This window comes from Gobio gobio, assembly GCF_949357685.1.
Source record: "Gobio gobio genome assembly, chromosome: 20".
Taxonomy (NCBI): domain Eukaryota; kingdom Metazoa; phylum Chordata; class Actinopteri; order Cypriniformes; family Gobionidae; genus Gobio; species Gobio gobio.
In genome coordinates this window covers 6,579,300-6,593,827 of record NC_137113.1, presented here as the reverse complement: position 1 = coordinate 6,593,827, position 14,528 = coordinate 6,579,300, and the positions used below count along the sequence as shown (strand labels likewise).

Genomic DNA, 14,528 nt, shown 5'->3' with positions numbered 1-14,528 from the left:
ACCGGGGGGCGTGGCGTAGGGCGGAAGTGCAGGTGGATCATCGTAGAATGTAGAACGTCAATTTTACACAAACAGAAATCAAACATGGCCCTGAACGGCAATCATTCTGAATCAGGAGGCGTTATCATCAACAACAGCGAAAGGTATTGTCACGGAATCAGACTCAGTGATTATTAATGCGTTATTATTTTATCTGATACTGTGCTATTTCACGAATTTGTCCAAAACGACCGTTTTGAATGAATTATTCAAGTATGTTGTGTGTTTTTATGTGCATAATAATATGACTAGTGTTGGATAACATCGCGTGAACCGTTAGATCACACCCATTCTATTCAATTTGCAACGCACTCAGATTGTCTGCCGTTTATGTATTTATTTTATGTAACATACACACTAAAAACGCAATCCATATTCAGTCAGAAAAGTTGCTATATTTTAAAAACATGGATCTTGCGCAGCTTTTAAAATCCTACTATGCTGAAGAATGAGCCTATGAATATTAATTTAGTCACGCTCAAGTTGCTTGGAAACCTTCCTGAGCGTTCAGGCACGTAATTATATTAATATTCATGACGCTGCCCTTCGCTTGCCGAGTGACAAGCCCCCTCTTGTCTTCCAGCCAATCACAGCTCGGCCTACGTTACGTGATTAATATTAATGAGCCAATCCCTCGCCATAGTAGGATTAGTATTTCTGCTGTGTGTAGTTCAACAATAATCTTCTTAACCTTCTTTTAAAAGAAATGATCTTATTACACAACTGATAAAGACTGAGATTGCTGACCTCGGGAATTACATAATATCTCTAACATCAAAATAAGTACCCATATATATATATTTGATAGTCTTTTTAAGCTTTTCATTTCTTCTACATTTCGTTATTTCTTCACTACTCTTAAACAAATCTTAAACTGTATTTCCTAAGTTACTCCCACAATACTAATTCACCAATATTATTATTATTATTACTTGTATTATTTATAATAAAATAAACTATTTTAAACTATTTTAACACTAGTAGAGTCAATGTCCTTTGTTTGATGCTGGTATTCTGGAAAACTATTAACGAAAGTCAAGGACAAGTATTTGTATTTAAAACCTTAAATTATATTGGAGCAGAACCGCTGAAGGTGGTTAAAAAAACACTCAACAAATGGGTGTAGGATTGATTAAACTTCACTTGGAAATTGCTAGAACATTTCACTACAAAACAGCAAGTAACACATTGAATTAATCCTGAACTAGTAAAGACTGAAATAGTGTTTTATTGTAAAATGCACTCCAATAATCTGGTAAGACTGTCATTGTATGTTACATGTAGTTACTATAATAATAACTACAAATTATGCGTAATTACATGCAACTAACCCTAAACCAAACCCTTACCCTATAGTAAGTACATGTAGTTACTTAATATTACTAAGTATTAAAATGTATAATTACACTGTAACAAAGACACCTTCAAATAAAAAGTGACCAAAAATGCTTTTTTGCAGTGTATCAGCGATGGCAAAGCTCGCTTTGATCATGTTGGCACAGAAAGTGCTGACTGTATTAAACCCAATGTGTTTTCCTCCAGTGTCTTGATGTCATATGAGAATGTGGAGCTGGTGTTCAGTGACACAGAACGCTTGCCAGAAGCCTTCAGAAAAAGCAAGAAGGGAGGCGTCTACCTGACACCGTACAGGGTAGGAGTTTAGACATTCATCATGATATGTTTTTTTAAAGAATAAAAATAGTACATAAACCCCAAACCTGAACAATCCTTTCTGGATTCTTGGCCTTTACTGTCTTCTGATTGGCTGGTTTGTAAATAACCTCCGCACTATGACCACTATTTTACCTGGGTCTTCAGGTGATCTTCGTGACTAAAGGGAAGGACCCTCTGCAGTCTTTCATGATGCCCTTTTATCTAATAAAGGGCTGTGAGATCAAACAGCCAGTACTTGGCGCAAACTACATCAAGGGCACAATCAGCGCCGAGCCTGGAGGTAAGAACGCCAAACGAAATATATAATACCGAAGTGTCTATTTACACTAATAGACAAAATAGCCCGCTTTGTCGGCAGATACTATTTACACTAACTCCGCCCACTGACATCTGGTTGGAAAAGACACAATTCACCCTTCGCCGCAAGTTTGATTGACAGGCGATCTGACCAATCACATCGCCGAATCTGCCGGTTTGTCCGACAAAGCAGTCAGGAGAGTTAGTAGATTAACGTCGGTGGACTTGAACTTGGAAAAACGGTGTGTACTGACGTCTTCCGCGGTTGAAACAACATTTCTTTTAGTGTTCATTCATGTTTATGTCATGCTTATCAATGAACTATGAGAGATAATCGGTTCACGAGCAGCTTTACCTGAGGCACTACAGCGATCACCACACATTAAAGATCCACAAAACGCTATTTATTGTTTAAATTTCTTTAAAAAAAATGACAATTTCAAAGTTGAGACTTCGTTTCATATCAAAAGTAGATTGCTCTGTCCTGTCTGTCGACGTGTTGTCAGTGTCCTCTTTTCCAGCGATGTATTTTCTCTACATGAGAACGTGTGTGTGTGGTCTGAGAGCGCCATGACTTGACTAAAGGGTCTTTGCGAACGGTCAATTATGGCTGGGTTGTGTTGTGAACTTCTGTTGTTTCTTGAAGTAGAGACCAGGAGACGTCGGGATCAAAACAGAAGTGATTCTTTTAATGAGAACTCTCTGTGCTGCAGGTCGTCCGAAAACAGTCTGATTTAACAGTATACCTGATAGGTTATATACATTCCAAAGGGGGAGGGGTTATACAGCAGAGGAGGGGACACTCTGAACAATACAATGCAAATGTTGTATAGGTAAAAAGGACACACCCTACATAACTGTGTCTCTCGTCCAGATTCAATCAGCATAACAGTGCCATTCAAATGCATAGATGCTAATCCAATCACTCAGGCAGTATTGCTCTAAACTTGTCATGGTAAATAGTCAGGAAATGCATAAAGACAAAAGACTTAATGTCTCAACCACTTACACAGCCTGACGTAATCTCCTTAGAATTTCCTCAAGTTTACTTCCAAATGTAAAACACAAATATAGATAATGTTTTCAGTTATATTCTCTTACATTGGAACCTAGATATAACAATGTATACATTTGTAATCTTACAGTTGTCAATAGTTGCAATAGTGTAGGAGTAAGGCGCCTTGCAGAAAGATTTGACGCAAAACTACCTGAGTTTGAATCCGCCTTTTACTGAACTCGCTCTACTCCCTTTTTCCATCACATATCAGACCGGAAAGGCATTTACTTTCAATGACTGAAAGTGGAAATAAAGTGTCTGACTTGTGTTTAATAATAAAGTGTTTATGGGTTAAGGGTAGGTGTAGGGAGGGCTTTATTGTCCCAATAAAGCATTTAATACATTTTTATAACTTTTACTGGTAGTCACTGTATGAAGAATCTTTGGGTATAATATCTGAATAATGTCTGAATAATTTTGGTTTGACGGTATAGCGCGTTTTACAATACAGATTGTTTCAAAGCAGCTTTACGGTGATGAAAGGAAATGAATGGAAGAGAGACATGGTGTACATTTTGGCTGTACATCAGCTCTAGAAAAAAGTTATTGTCCAGCTAAAGTAAGTTTTTGTTTGATTAATTTCCGATTAATTTAATAATCATTAGTTATGTAATTTGGGGTGCAAACTTTGAAATGGGCACCAAAGTGCAAGTTTTTGAAAAGTTTTGAACACGATACCGTATTCAAAAACGTGAATCTGTGAAAACGTGTTTAGTCTATGGCATGCGCGTTTTAATAAGTGGCCGCCAAATTACATATCATATAATAATTTTTACACTGTTATTATTGCATACCGTTTAAGGTACAACAACACTGATGTGCAAATGGTATCTGCCACTATTGATAAGTATAAATATCATCTAACTACTATTCACACTTACAGCAAGGAAAATACTATTTTTACAAAGTGTAAATAGAATCGATTGCTATTTAAACTTAGTGTAAATAGCAGCTATCATTATATGTACTTATTGAAAATAGCATCTATCGCTAAGAAAATATGCTATTTTCACTTCACTTAGTGTAAATGGCCACTGCCATATAATACTGCTGCTGTGAGGACAGAGAGAGTGGTGAGGGAATAAACTCAATCTAAAACTAAAAATAAATAAATACAGCAATGTAATATGCCGACTGTCATCAGATTACAGCAAGTCACTTCTCAGATCTTCAGCATGTTCAATCGGAGAAAACAAGCTCCGACACAGAGGGAACACACTGATCAGACAAACCCAACGAAATGTGTCTGTCAGCGTCTGCTGGTGTGAACTGGCCTTTAGACTTTAAAAAAAAGAGTAGTCAGATCTGAATCAAGACTTGAGTTTTCATTTGGATAATTTGATCCTTGATATAAAGTTTCTGAAGAGTCCTGGTTTCGGGTAGCGGTGCAACGGATCATAAAACTCACGGTATCGTTTGAAATGTATAGATACCGATTCTTATTGATTCCTAATTTAGATTCCAGTAATAAAAAAAAACAACAACTTTGATATCAGTCACATTTATTCCAAGTCGTATTGTAAAACATTTCACTGTAGCTGAATACAATGAACAAAAGTCAACAGGCTAATGAACACTTACACAAGAAACTTTTGTCTATAGTTTAAATATACCATACCAAAAACAACTAGCCTAACTAATATACATTTCAAGCAATATTGAAGTCAAGTAAACTCTCAGTAATTAAAAAAAGAACAAATAAAAAATGAGCAGTCGCACAAATAAATACAACTGAACAAAGATATGATTGAAATAAACAGTGTTTGAAGATTTTCTAGTATTCAGGTACAGAAACTGTATTAAAATGTAAAATAACATATAAATATACATTGCAAATATAGTTATTCAGTCAAAAACAGCTTTGTCTTTTGCTGTTTGATTAACGTTATTATAGAGATGGCGGCAGAATATTAGGTTGCTGTCACTTTAAAGGGATAGCTCACTCAAAAATGAAAATGACCCCATGATTTACTAACCCACAAACCATTCTAGGTGTGTATGACATTCTTCATTCAGACGAATACAATCACAGTTATATTAGAAAATATCCTGGCTCTTCCAAGCTTTATAATGGCAGGCCAAAATTTGAAGCTCATAAAAGTGCATCTATCCATCATATAACTGCTCCACACGGCTCCGGGGGGTTAATAAAGGCCTTCTGAAGTGAATCGATGAGTTTGTGTAAGAAAAATATCCATATTTAACACGTTATAAAGTAAAATATCTAGCTTCCGGTGGGCTGCCTTCTGTATTCAATTTACGAAGAAAGTGTAACGCCTCTCGCAGTTTAAAACGCTTACACTGCGTCCGATGTCATTGTTGCGCCAGTTATGGTTTTGTCGTAAATTGAATACGGAAGTGTTCTGGTGGAAGCTAGATATTTTACTGTATAAAGATTTAAATATGGATATTTCTCTTACACAAACCCATTGATTCACCTCAGAAGGCCTTTGTTAACCCCCGGGGCCGTGTGGAGCACTTTTATAATGGATGGATGCACTTTTCTGAGGGTGAGTAAATTATGAGGTCATTTTATTTTTGGGTGAACTATCCCTTTAAGAGTTGCATGGATCCAATATACTGTTACACATGCGTTTTCTTTCTCAACTGTTTACGTTCACTTTAGACATAACCAACTGTGTTTACGGGGATATTTTCTGTGTATTTGTCCGTTCAAGTGCAAAAAGATGTGGAAGAGAAATCAGTTCAATAACAGTATGAGTGGCAGATTTCTGTGCGCACGTCATTTTGGATGTGTGTGTGTGCTGCACAGAAAACAGAGCGCAGGTCTTCTTGCGCTTCAATGGTTTAAAATCACATTAAAATATACATAAAGTAATCGAAATGCACGCGTCATATCGAATCCACAGTCCTTGGAAATTTGGAAGCGGTTCTAAAATGGAAACGGTTCTCGATATCCGGCCCTAAAAGTGTGTTTCCATCACTGTTCCAGGTGGCTGGGAAGGTTCTGCAACCTTCAAGTTGATCTTTGCTGCCGGAGGAGCGATTGAGTTTGGACAGCACATGCTCCAGGTGGCAGCACAGGGTACTTTTCTTTTTGGACATTTTAACATATAATCAACACTCTTTTTAGCATCAAACTGTAGATTTGATGTGCAAGCATTACCTTCAGTCTCTCTCGTTCATTTCAGCATCCAGAGGGCAACCAGTGACTGGAAATTTCGGCTGTCCTTACATGGCGAACGGGGCGTATGCCTACCCTCCACCTCCTCCTGCTAATGACATGTATTCCGGGCCTCCTCCTCATGGATATGTCTTTCCTGGACCTCCACCTCCAGGTGAATAACACAACTTATGTATTCATGCAGATACACTGCTAAATAGTGCTGAGCAAACTAAGTACTGACATTTCAACTTTTGCGTCCTGTAGGTGGGTCCTGGTTTGATGGACCAGCGGCCTACATGCCGCCTCCCCCATATACAGCTCCATTGGACCAAGCTTCTCTCGTCCCAGACCTGCCCAGAACCCCTGCAGGTATGAGCCAAAACTGCACCAGTTCCAGACGAGCTGTTTAAGAAGTCACTACTGTTTAACTTTATTGCTCCCTTTAAAATGACTGTATTTATTGTTCTAGCGGAGGCAAAAGCAGCTGAAGCTGCAGCGAGTTCCACTGCGACTACTTTTGCTCCGATGCGGGTCTACCTGCCAGACGTGAGTTCACTAACCTGTTAACCATGTTCATATTTTTAATAAAGTCCGTACATAACCTGTTGACAGTTCATATAACCAAGTTTAATGTGTTAAAGTCCATATATAACTAAGATAAATCTGTTAACCAGGTATATCCTGTTAACAGTTCATATATAACCAGGTTCAACCTTTTCACCAAGTTCATATGTAACTAAGGGCCCTTTCACACCTATCTTGTTTGGTCCGGATTTTTTGACTTTTCAGTTTGGTCCGAATCAAAATTACAGGTGTGAAACCTCCCCCGTACCACACTCCAAAAACAGACAAAAGTCTCAGTCCAGATCAAACTGAACAAAGGTTCGGTTCGTCTCTAGTGTGAAAGCATTTTCTGTACGGTTCGGACTTTCAGACCATTTACAGGAAGTTTCCTGTTAATGTTTAAACATTATAATGTTATTTTTAAAATTTCATCTAGGCTTTATTAATAATGAAAAGTGAAAAGATGTGCAATATGTCAGAAGGTCAGAAATGATTTTGACCACTTCATTAAGTTTTGTTTTGTAGAAAGGCTTTCTTTAAAGTGAATTTCGTTTTGTATAAATTGTATCTTAATTGTAATCAACGTTTCATCAGCCAATTGCCTGGATTTAATAAATATGAAGCAAATAGTCTATAGCAGACAACAATCGTGACATGGAGGCGCGGGAGCGATCACATGCCTTGCACATGAACTGGAGCGCATCTCAAATAAACTGAAACTCAGCAGCTACTTGCCTCACAGACATGAGAAATAAAGAAAGCTTGAAATGTCCACTTTTAAACGAAACAATTCAAAACGAAAATAAATAGTCAAGCAATGTGCACTGTTCACTAGTGGCAATGATATGCGTCTGTTCAGTCATTCTTGTCAAAGACGCTGACATCAGATGCACATCCGTTTACAAACCAATCAATGTCCAGATGCAGCCCACATAGATGATGACGAGAAGACGCAAGTATGTCATGTAAAGTTCTTTAGTCCGCTCGCATAATTACAATGTGAAACCAAAACTAACCAAATGTATAAAATGTATTAAAACATGAACTTCGGTTCGGACCTTGGTGTGGACTTTCAGGTGTGAAAACGCCCTAAGTTAAATGTGTTAAAAATCATATATAACTAGGTTCAATCTGACCAAGTCGATCCTGTTTACAGTCATATATAATAAGGTACAAACTTTTAATAAAGCCTGTTAATAAAGTTGTAACCATATGTAACCAAGTTATGTTTTAAAGTCCATATATAATAAAGTTCATACATAACCTGTTAACAGTTCATATGTAATCAAGTTAAATGTTTTAAAGCCCATATATAACTAGGTACTAGTTAACCAACCTGTCATTAAAGTTCACATGCACCAACTTAAATGTTTTAAAGCCCATATATAACTAGGTACTAGTTAACCAACCTGTCATTAAAGTTCACATGCACCAACTTAAATGTTTTAAAGTTCATATATAACTAGGTTCAATTTGTTAACCAAGTCGTGTATAATAACATTAAAAGGTCATATATAACCAGGTCCAACCAGTTTACCAAGTCTGTCCTGTTAACACAGTCCACATATAACCAGGTTCAACCTTTTCACAGAGTTCATATGTAACTAAGATAAATGTGTTAAAAATCGGATATAACTAGGGGCCAGTTGCATAAACTAAGCCATTATGTTAAGACAGTGTCTTAAGATCTAGTGAGCCACTAGCAGTTAGGCAAGTGGCATTCAGTCTTACTTTTCGTATCAAATTAGGCCAGTCTATGTTTTTATGTAACTGATTTAAAAAAAATTATGAACTGTCTTAAAGAAAAAAATGTATGTCTAACTTGTAAGACTAGTCTTAACGGTTTATGCAACCGGCCCCAGGTTCAACCTTTTAAATATGGTCATATATAATAAAGTTCACATGTAACCGAGTTAAATGTGCAAAGGTTCATAATATAACTAGGTTAAATCTGTTAACCAAGTATATCCTGTTAACAAAGTCCACATATAATATGGTCCAAACTGTTAACCAACCTGTTAATAAAGTTCATATGTTAAATGTGGTCCATATACAGTCAAACCAAAAATTATTCAGACTCCAGATATCATTTTTTAAAGCAAATTAAAGTAAACTGTGACATATTATACCCAAAAATTCTTCATACAGTGACTACCAGTAAAATTGATAAAAATTTGGGACCAAACTTATTCAGACACTTTGACATGACCATGTTTTGCTTAAAGAAACACGCCGACTTTTTGGGACTTTAGCTTATTCCCCGTATCCCCCAGAGTTAGATAAGTCCATACATACCATTCTCATCTCTGTGTGTGCCATAACTCTGTCTGACGCACCCACCGCTAGCCTAGCTTAGCACAAAGACTGGAAGTAAATGGCTCCAGCTAGCCTACTGCTCAATAAGTGACAAAATAACGCCAGCATTTTCCTATATACATGTTGTGATGTGTATAGTTACATCGTGTACTAAGACCGACAGAAAATGAAAAGTTGCAATTTTTCTAGGCTGATATGTCTAGGAACTAATCTCTCATTCCAGCGTAATAACTTCAATGAGCTTTGTGCCGTACCATGGGTGCAGCTGCGCAATGATAATACACAGCGCCTGAAAATGGGCTAACTTCCGTCAACATAACCAACGTGACAACCTGCTTGCACTGAGAGCATGCTGGGAACTATTTACCATTGCTGTGTAATATCATTGCGCCGCTGCACTCATGGTATGGCAGCGGTTCCTTGATTATTACGCTGGAATGAGAGTATAGTTCATAGCCATATCAGTCTAGAAAATCACAACTTTTCATTTTCCGTCGATATTAGTACACGATGTAACTATACACATCACAAAATGTAAATAGGAAAATGTTGGCATTATTTTGTCACTTATTGAGCAATAGGCTAGCTGGAGCCATTTACTTCCAGTCTTTGTGCTAAGCTAGGCTAGCTGGAGCCATTTACTTCCAGTCTTTGTGCTAAGCTAGGCTAGCGTGGGTGCGTCAGACAGAGTTATGTCACGCACGGAGATGAGAATGGTATGTATGGGCTTATCTAACTCTGGGGGATACGGTGAATAAGATAAAGTCCCAAAAAGTCGGCGTGTTCCTTTATGTGTGTTTTTTTCTTTTCTTTAATTGCTAATGTGACCTTTGACACCACAGACTGAACAAAATGAAGCATTGCTTAGTGATTGGTTGACCTAAATTGGTATTATCTAATTGTGTACTTAAATTGAACAGCTGATTGGTTGATTGCAATCCATTACACACCTTTCTATCAAAGTTATCTGACATTATCAAGATGAATTTGTTCTGAGTTCGTGTCATATGTTATTACCATTTTCTAAACTATAGCGAATAAACTGTGATAATGTGAGATATTTTGAAGGTGTCTGAATAAATCTTGGTTTGACTGTATAACTAGGTCCAACCATTTTACAAGTCAAGTCTCTCCTGTTAACAAAGTCCATATATAATATGTAACCAAGTTAAATGTGTTAAAGTCTATATTGAACTAAATCTGTTAACCTGTTAACAGTCCATATATAACCAGGTCCCACCTAGTTCATATGTAGTTAAAGGGTTAGTTCACCCAAAAATGAAAAATCTGTCATAAATTACTCACCCTCATGTCGTTGGACACCCGTAAGACCTCCGTTCATCTTCGGAACACAAATGAAGATATTTTAGTTGAAAGCTGATGCTGAGAAAGGCTTCAGACAGGCCTTCATTGGCATTCAGTACATTTACACTCCCAAGACCCATAAAAGGCACTTAAAACGTCGTTACAAAGTCCATCTCACCACAGTGACTCTACAATAATTTTACGATGCGACGACAATAGTTTTTGTGCGCAAAAAAAAATCAAAATAACGACTTTATTCAACCTCTTCTTGTCTTCCGTGTGTGCCTCCACGACGCATGCGCGAGAATATGACGTAGCGCCGGCGTTCGGGAATCCATGAAATGCACACTTTAACCCCATTTTGAGAACTACGCCGAGACCTAAAGCACGATCAATGTAGAATCCAACAGCTTAGACACGCGCGACTTCCTCTGCTTGTAAACAAATCGCTTCTGGGTCATGTGTCCGAACGCCGGATCTGCGTCATATTCTCGCGCATGCGTCGTGGAGGCACACACGGAAGACAAAAACAAGTTGATTAAAGGTGATATTTTGATTTTTTTTGGCGCACAAAAACTATTGTCGTTGCATCGTAAAATTATTGTAGAGTCACTGTGGTGAGATGGACTCTGTAACGACGTTTTAAGTGCCTTTTATGGGTCTTGGGAGTATTAATGTACTGAATGCCAATGGAGGCCTGTCTGAAGCCTTTCTCAGCCATCAGCTTTCAACTAAAATATCTTAATTTGTGTTCCGAATATGAACGGAGGTCTTATGGGTGTCGAACGACATGAGGGTGAGTAATTAATGACAGAATTTTCATTTTTGGGTGAACTAACCCTTTAAACATGTCAACGTCCATTTATGGTATAACCAGGTTCAACCTATGTGTGTGTGTAGAGCTGCATAATAGCAAAAAATATCTTGAGTAATAATCAGAGAATACTGTTTTGTTTTTATTCTGAAGGACAAACCCCCACCCTACTCTCCACCCGATGACAAGAAGAACCAGTAGACGTGTCCGCACATCCTCTCCTCTCTCCCTTCATTTCATCCTCTCACCGTCTCCCGCCACAGTTCCCGCCCACGCCAACAGACTCCCATGAGGCCGGATGCAGCGCCCGGGGTCTCCAGTAGGGGGCGGAGTGCTCTGCACATTAATATGACCTGGCCTATATAGAGGGACGAGAGAGACGCGTGAATAAAACTTTAATGAATTCATAGCTCGAGAAGGACCTACTGTTACGATTTCCAGAATCCGACAGAAAACGATTGAGCTTTTCTAAATTTATTCCCGACGTATTTTGTATAGGTTGATAGAACGAGGACGATTTAAAGTATTTTGCTAGTTGCACAAGAGTCTAGGACAAGGCCCAAAAACACTTGGGCGTTCATTGACGCATATTAGACGCACGATCACATGAGCTTCACTGGTTGTTGCTGCTCACTTGTTAAACAAACACTCGAGCAAAGCAGTCGTCTCAAATGCCTTTAAAAACGAAACACTTCCGGTCACTTATTCGCTGCAAATCAACCCTCTACTGCGCATTCAGTCAATGCATCGCTTAACTAACACTTTTATTGTGCTGCGAGTTCCACTTTGGCTTCTTTTGGGAATCAACTAATCAAAACAACTGACCACACCATGTACACTACACCGTATACTCCGACCATGTTTTCTGCAGCCGTGTGTGTACTTGTCTTGGCGTCTCTCTGTAGCATGCAGCAGTTTGACTAAAGATGCACTTTAACCCTTCATGCACCTTCAGTCTCCTGGACAGCGTTTATTGATTCATCTTTTCCCTAATTTATTTAATGACACGATTAATCAGTTACGCATGGTCTTGACTGTATTGTCATTTGAAGTGTATTTTATTAAAGTAAACATGTATACAAGTGGAATGATGCATTTCATTTGAGACTCTTTTACGGTGTTCGTTATTCATGTACCTAATGTCCGGGGTTTCAAAAGCAGACAAATGTTAAGAAGAGTTCACATTAACCGGAGAAAGTCTCTCAGGAGATCAACCCTGTGAACAGCAGGACCGGACGGTTACAGAATGACTTCATTTTTCCCAAAGGATGTGCTTTTCCAGTTTTCCATTCACTCATGCGGCCCAGATGGCTTGTGCAAAGTAAATCTTTTCTTTTTATATATTAAAACAGTCTCCCAATGTTAAGCACAATTCTGCCTTCTACTAGACAGATCTCAAGTACGCTATAACAGGAAGGAGTTCATTTAATTAAGATCCCATAACGCATACAGTGCTCAAACATTCAATGGCTCCTTATAGAGTGGCTATGTTCAGAATAGTATGCGTTACATATACTGTGCAGTTTGCCAAAAAGTACAGTATACAGCAGAGCAAACTGAAAGCATCCCATAATGCAATGTGCTCAACCTTTCATTTAAAAAGTGATGAATGAACCGGAAACAACAACCCTAATGAACTCTGATTGTCCCTCCTGACTCATTTGATTCGGACTAATTGTCATTTATTTGTGGGATAAATTGCTAAATTAATTTAGCAACATACTATAATAAGCAAAGCTATGAAAGCTTGTTTCCACCACAGAGTAAAAAGAAAAGATAAAGTAATTTCGACTGTGAGTTATAGTCATAATTGTGAGGTATAAACTCGCAATTCTGAGAAAAAAAAAAATCGGTCTTTTTCCTCAGAATTGATCTTTATAACATGCAAGTTTATATCTCGCAATTGTACGTTTATATCAAAATGATGTGATTAGGGAGCTGCTAACCAGTTAACATTCACTGCATACATTTAAGCAGTTTAATAACACCAGCTAACTGCTACAAGACTTAACATCATCTTTCAAAATACTACTTTAGGCCAGTGATAAACTCTTTGTACTGGGCTAAAGAAAAACCAAGCCGCAAACTCCCCCAGTTTCTCTTGAAGCCAATACGGAAAGTGACTTAAACTGCAATTCATCGGGCTCCATAAGGGAGCAGAATCTCATTGAGCTCCATGATAAAATGCCCAACTTTACAGCAGAAAAACACATGTTTACAGTCTGGTACAAATTGTGGTTTTGGTCTATACGGCTAATTTTGCCCTTCATGACAACTCTTTATTTTTAATTTTTTACTCATTCGTTTACATTATATAAAGCCTTAAAGTTCTGCATAATTAAGGGCGTGGCCACTTTGAGTGACAGGTGGATTGCCGTTTGTTTGCTGTCTGTTAGTCATCGTCACCTCAGCTCCGCCCACGTCCCGCCTCTCTGCCCATTTTCTATTATCCGGAAGTGACGCGCTGACAAAATGGCCACAGCCAGCTCGACCCTACTTTACGCTTCAAAACTGCTCTACAAGTGACGTCACGGACACTACATCCATATCTTTCTACAGTCTTTGAGGAAAAACCAAAGAATTAAAAAAGAAAAATTTCAGGACAACAAGATTTTCCAGGACATTTGACATGTTCTCTAATTGTCCATGTGTTTTCTAGGACTGGAAAATTTGTCATCCATTTTCAAGGTTTTCCAGGACGAGTGGGAACTCTGTAACTTTTAACTCACAAAAAAATATTTTTCCCCATAGAATTGGACTTTATAACTCACAATTTATAGTTTATATCTCACAATTCTGACTATTTCACGCAATTGAGTTATATCTCGTAATTCTGAATTTTTTCAGAATTGCAAGATATAAAGTCGCAATTGTGAGTTATAAAGTCAGAATTGCGAGAATTGTGCAATTGCAAGTTTGTATTCACAATTCGGACTTTTCTCAGAATTGAGAGCTATAAACTCGCAATTGCGAGTTATAAAGTTAGAATTGCGAGATATTATCTCAGTTTTTTTCTCATAATTTCCAGTTTGTATATCTTTATATATACACTCGCAAAAAAAAAAAAGAATTCCCTCAGAATTTGACTATAACTCGCAATTGCCAGTTTGTATCTCGCAATTCTGCGGAAAAAAAGTGAGAATTGCGAGATACAAAGTGGCAATTCTCTTTTAGATAGTTTTATTCCATGGCGGAAACAAGCTTCCATATTAAGCAGCATTACAGTTGCATAATAAATACTAGTGTTTAGTATATGGCACCATGTGTGCAGTATGTAAGTATTCTATTCTGAACACAGCCGATGGCGATGAAATTAAGAGTATAAGAGTATGAAA

The 14,528-nt window shown here is 37.9% G+C and overlaps 1 protein-coding gene across 1 annotated transcript; it reads left to right on the top strand.

The window, feature by feature from the left end:
* wbp2 (WW domain binding protein 2) lies at positions 1-14,248 on the top strand. The gene is made up of 8 exons (XM_079846069.1): positions 1-143; positions 1,582-1,690; positions 1,858-1,993; positions 6,021-6,113; positions 6,220-6,366; positions 6,459-6,563; positions 6,664-6,740; positions 11,347-14,248. The coding sequence occupies exons 1-8, from the start codon at positions 85-87 to the stop codon at positions 11,392-11,394; spliced, it is 774 nt and encodes a 257-aa protein (XP_079702195.1). The 5' UTR covers positions 1-84; the 3' UTR covers positions 11,395-14,248.
* Positions 14,249-14,528: the final 280 nt, after the last annotated feature.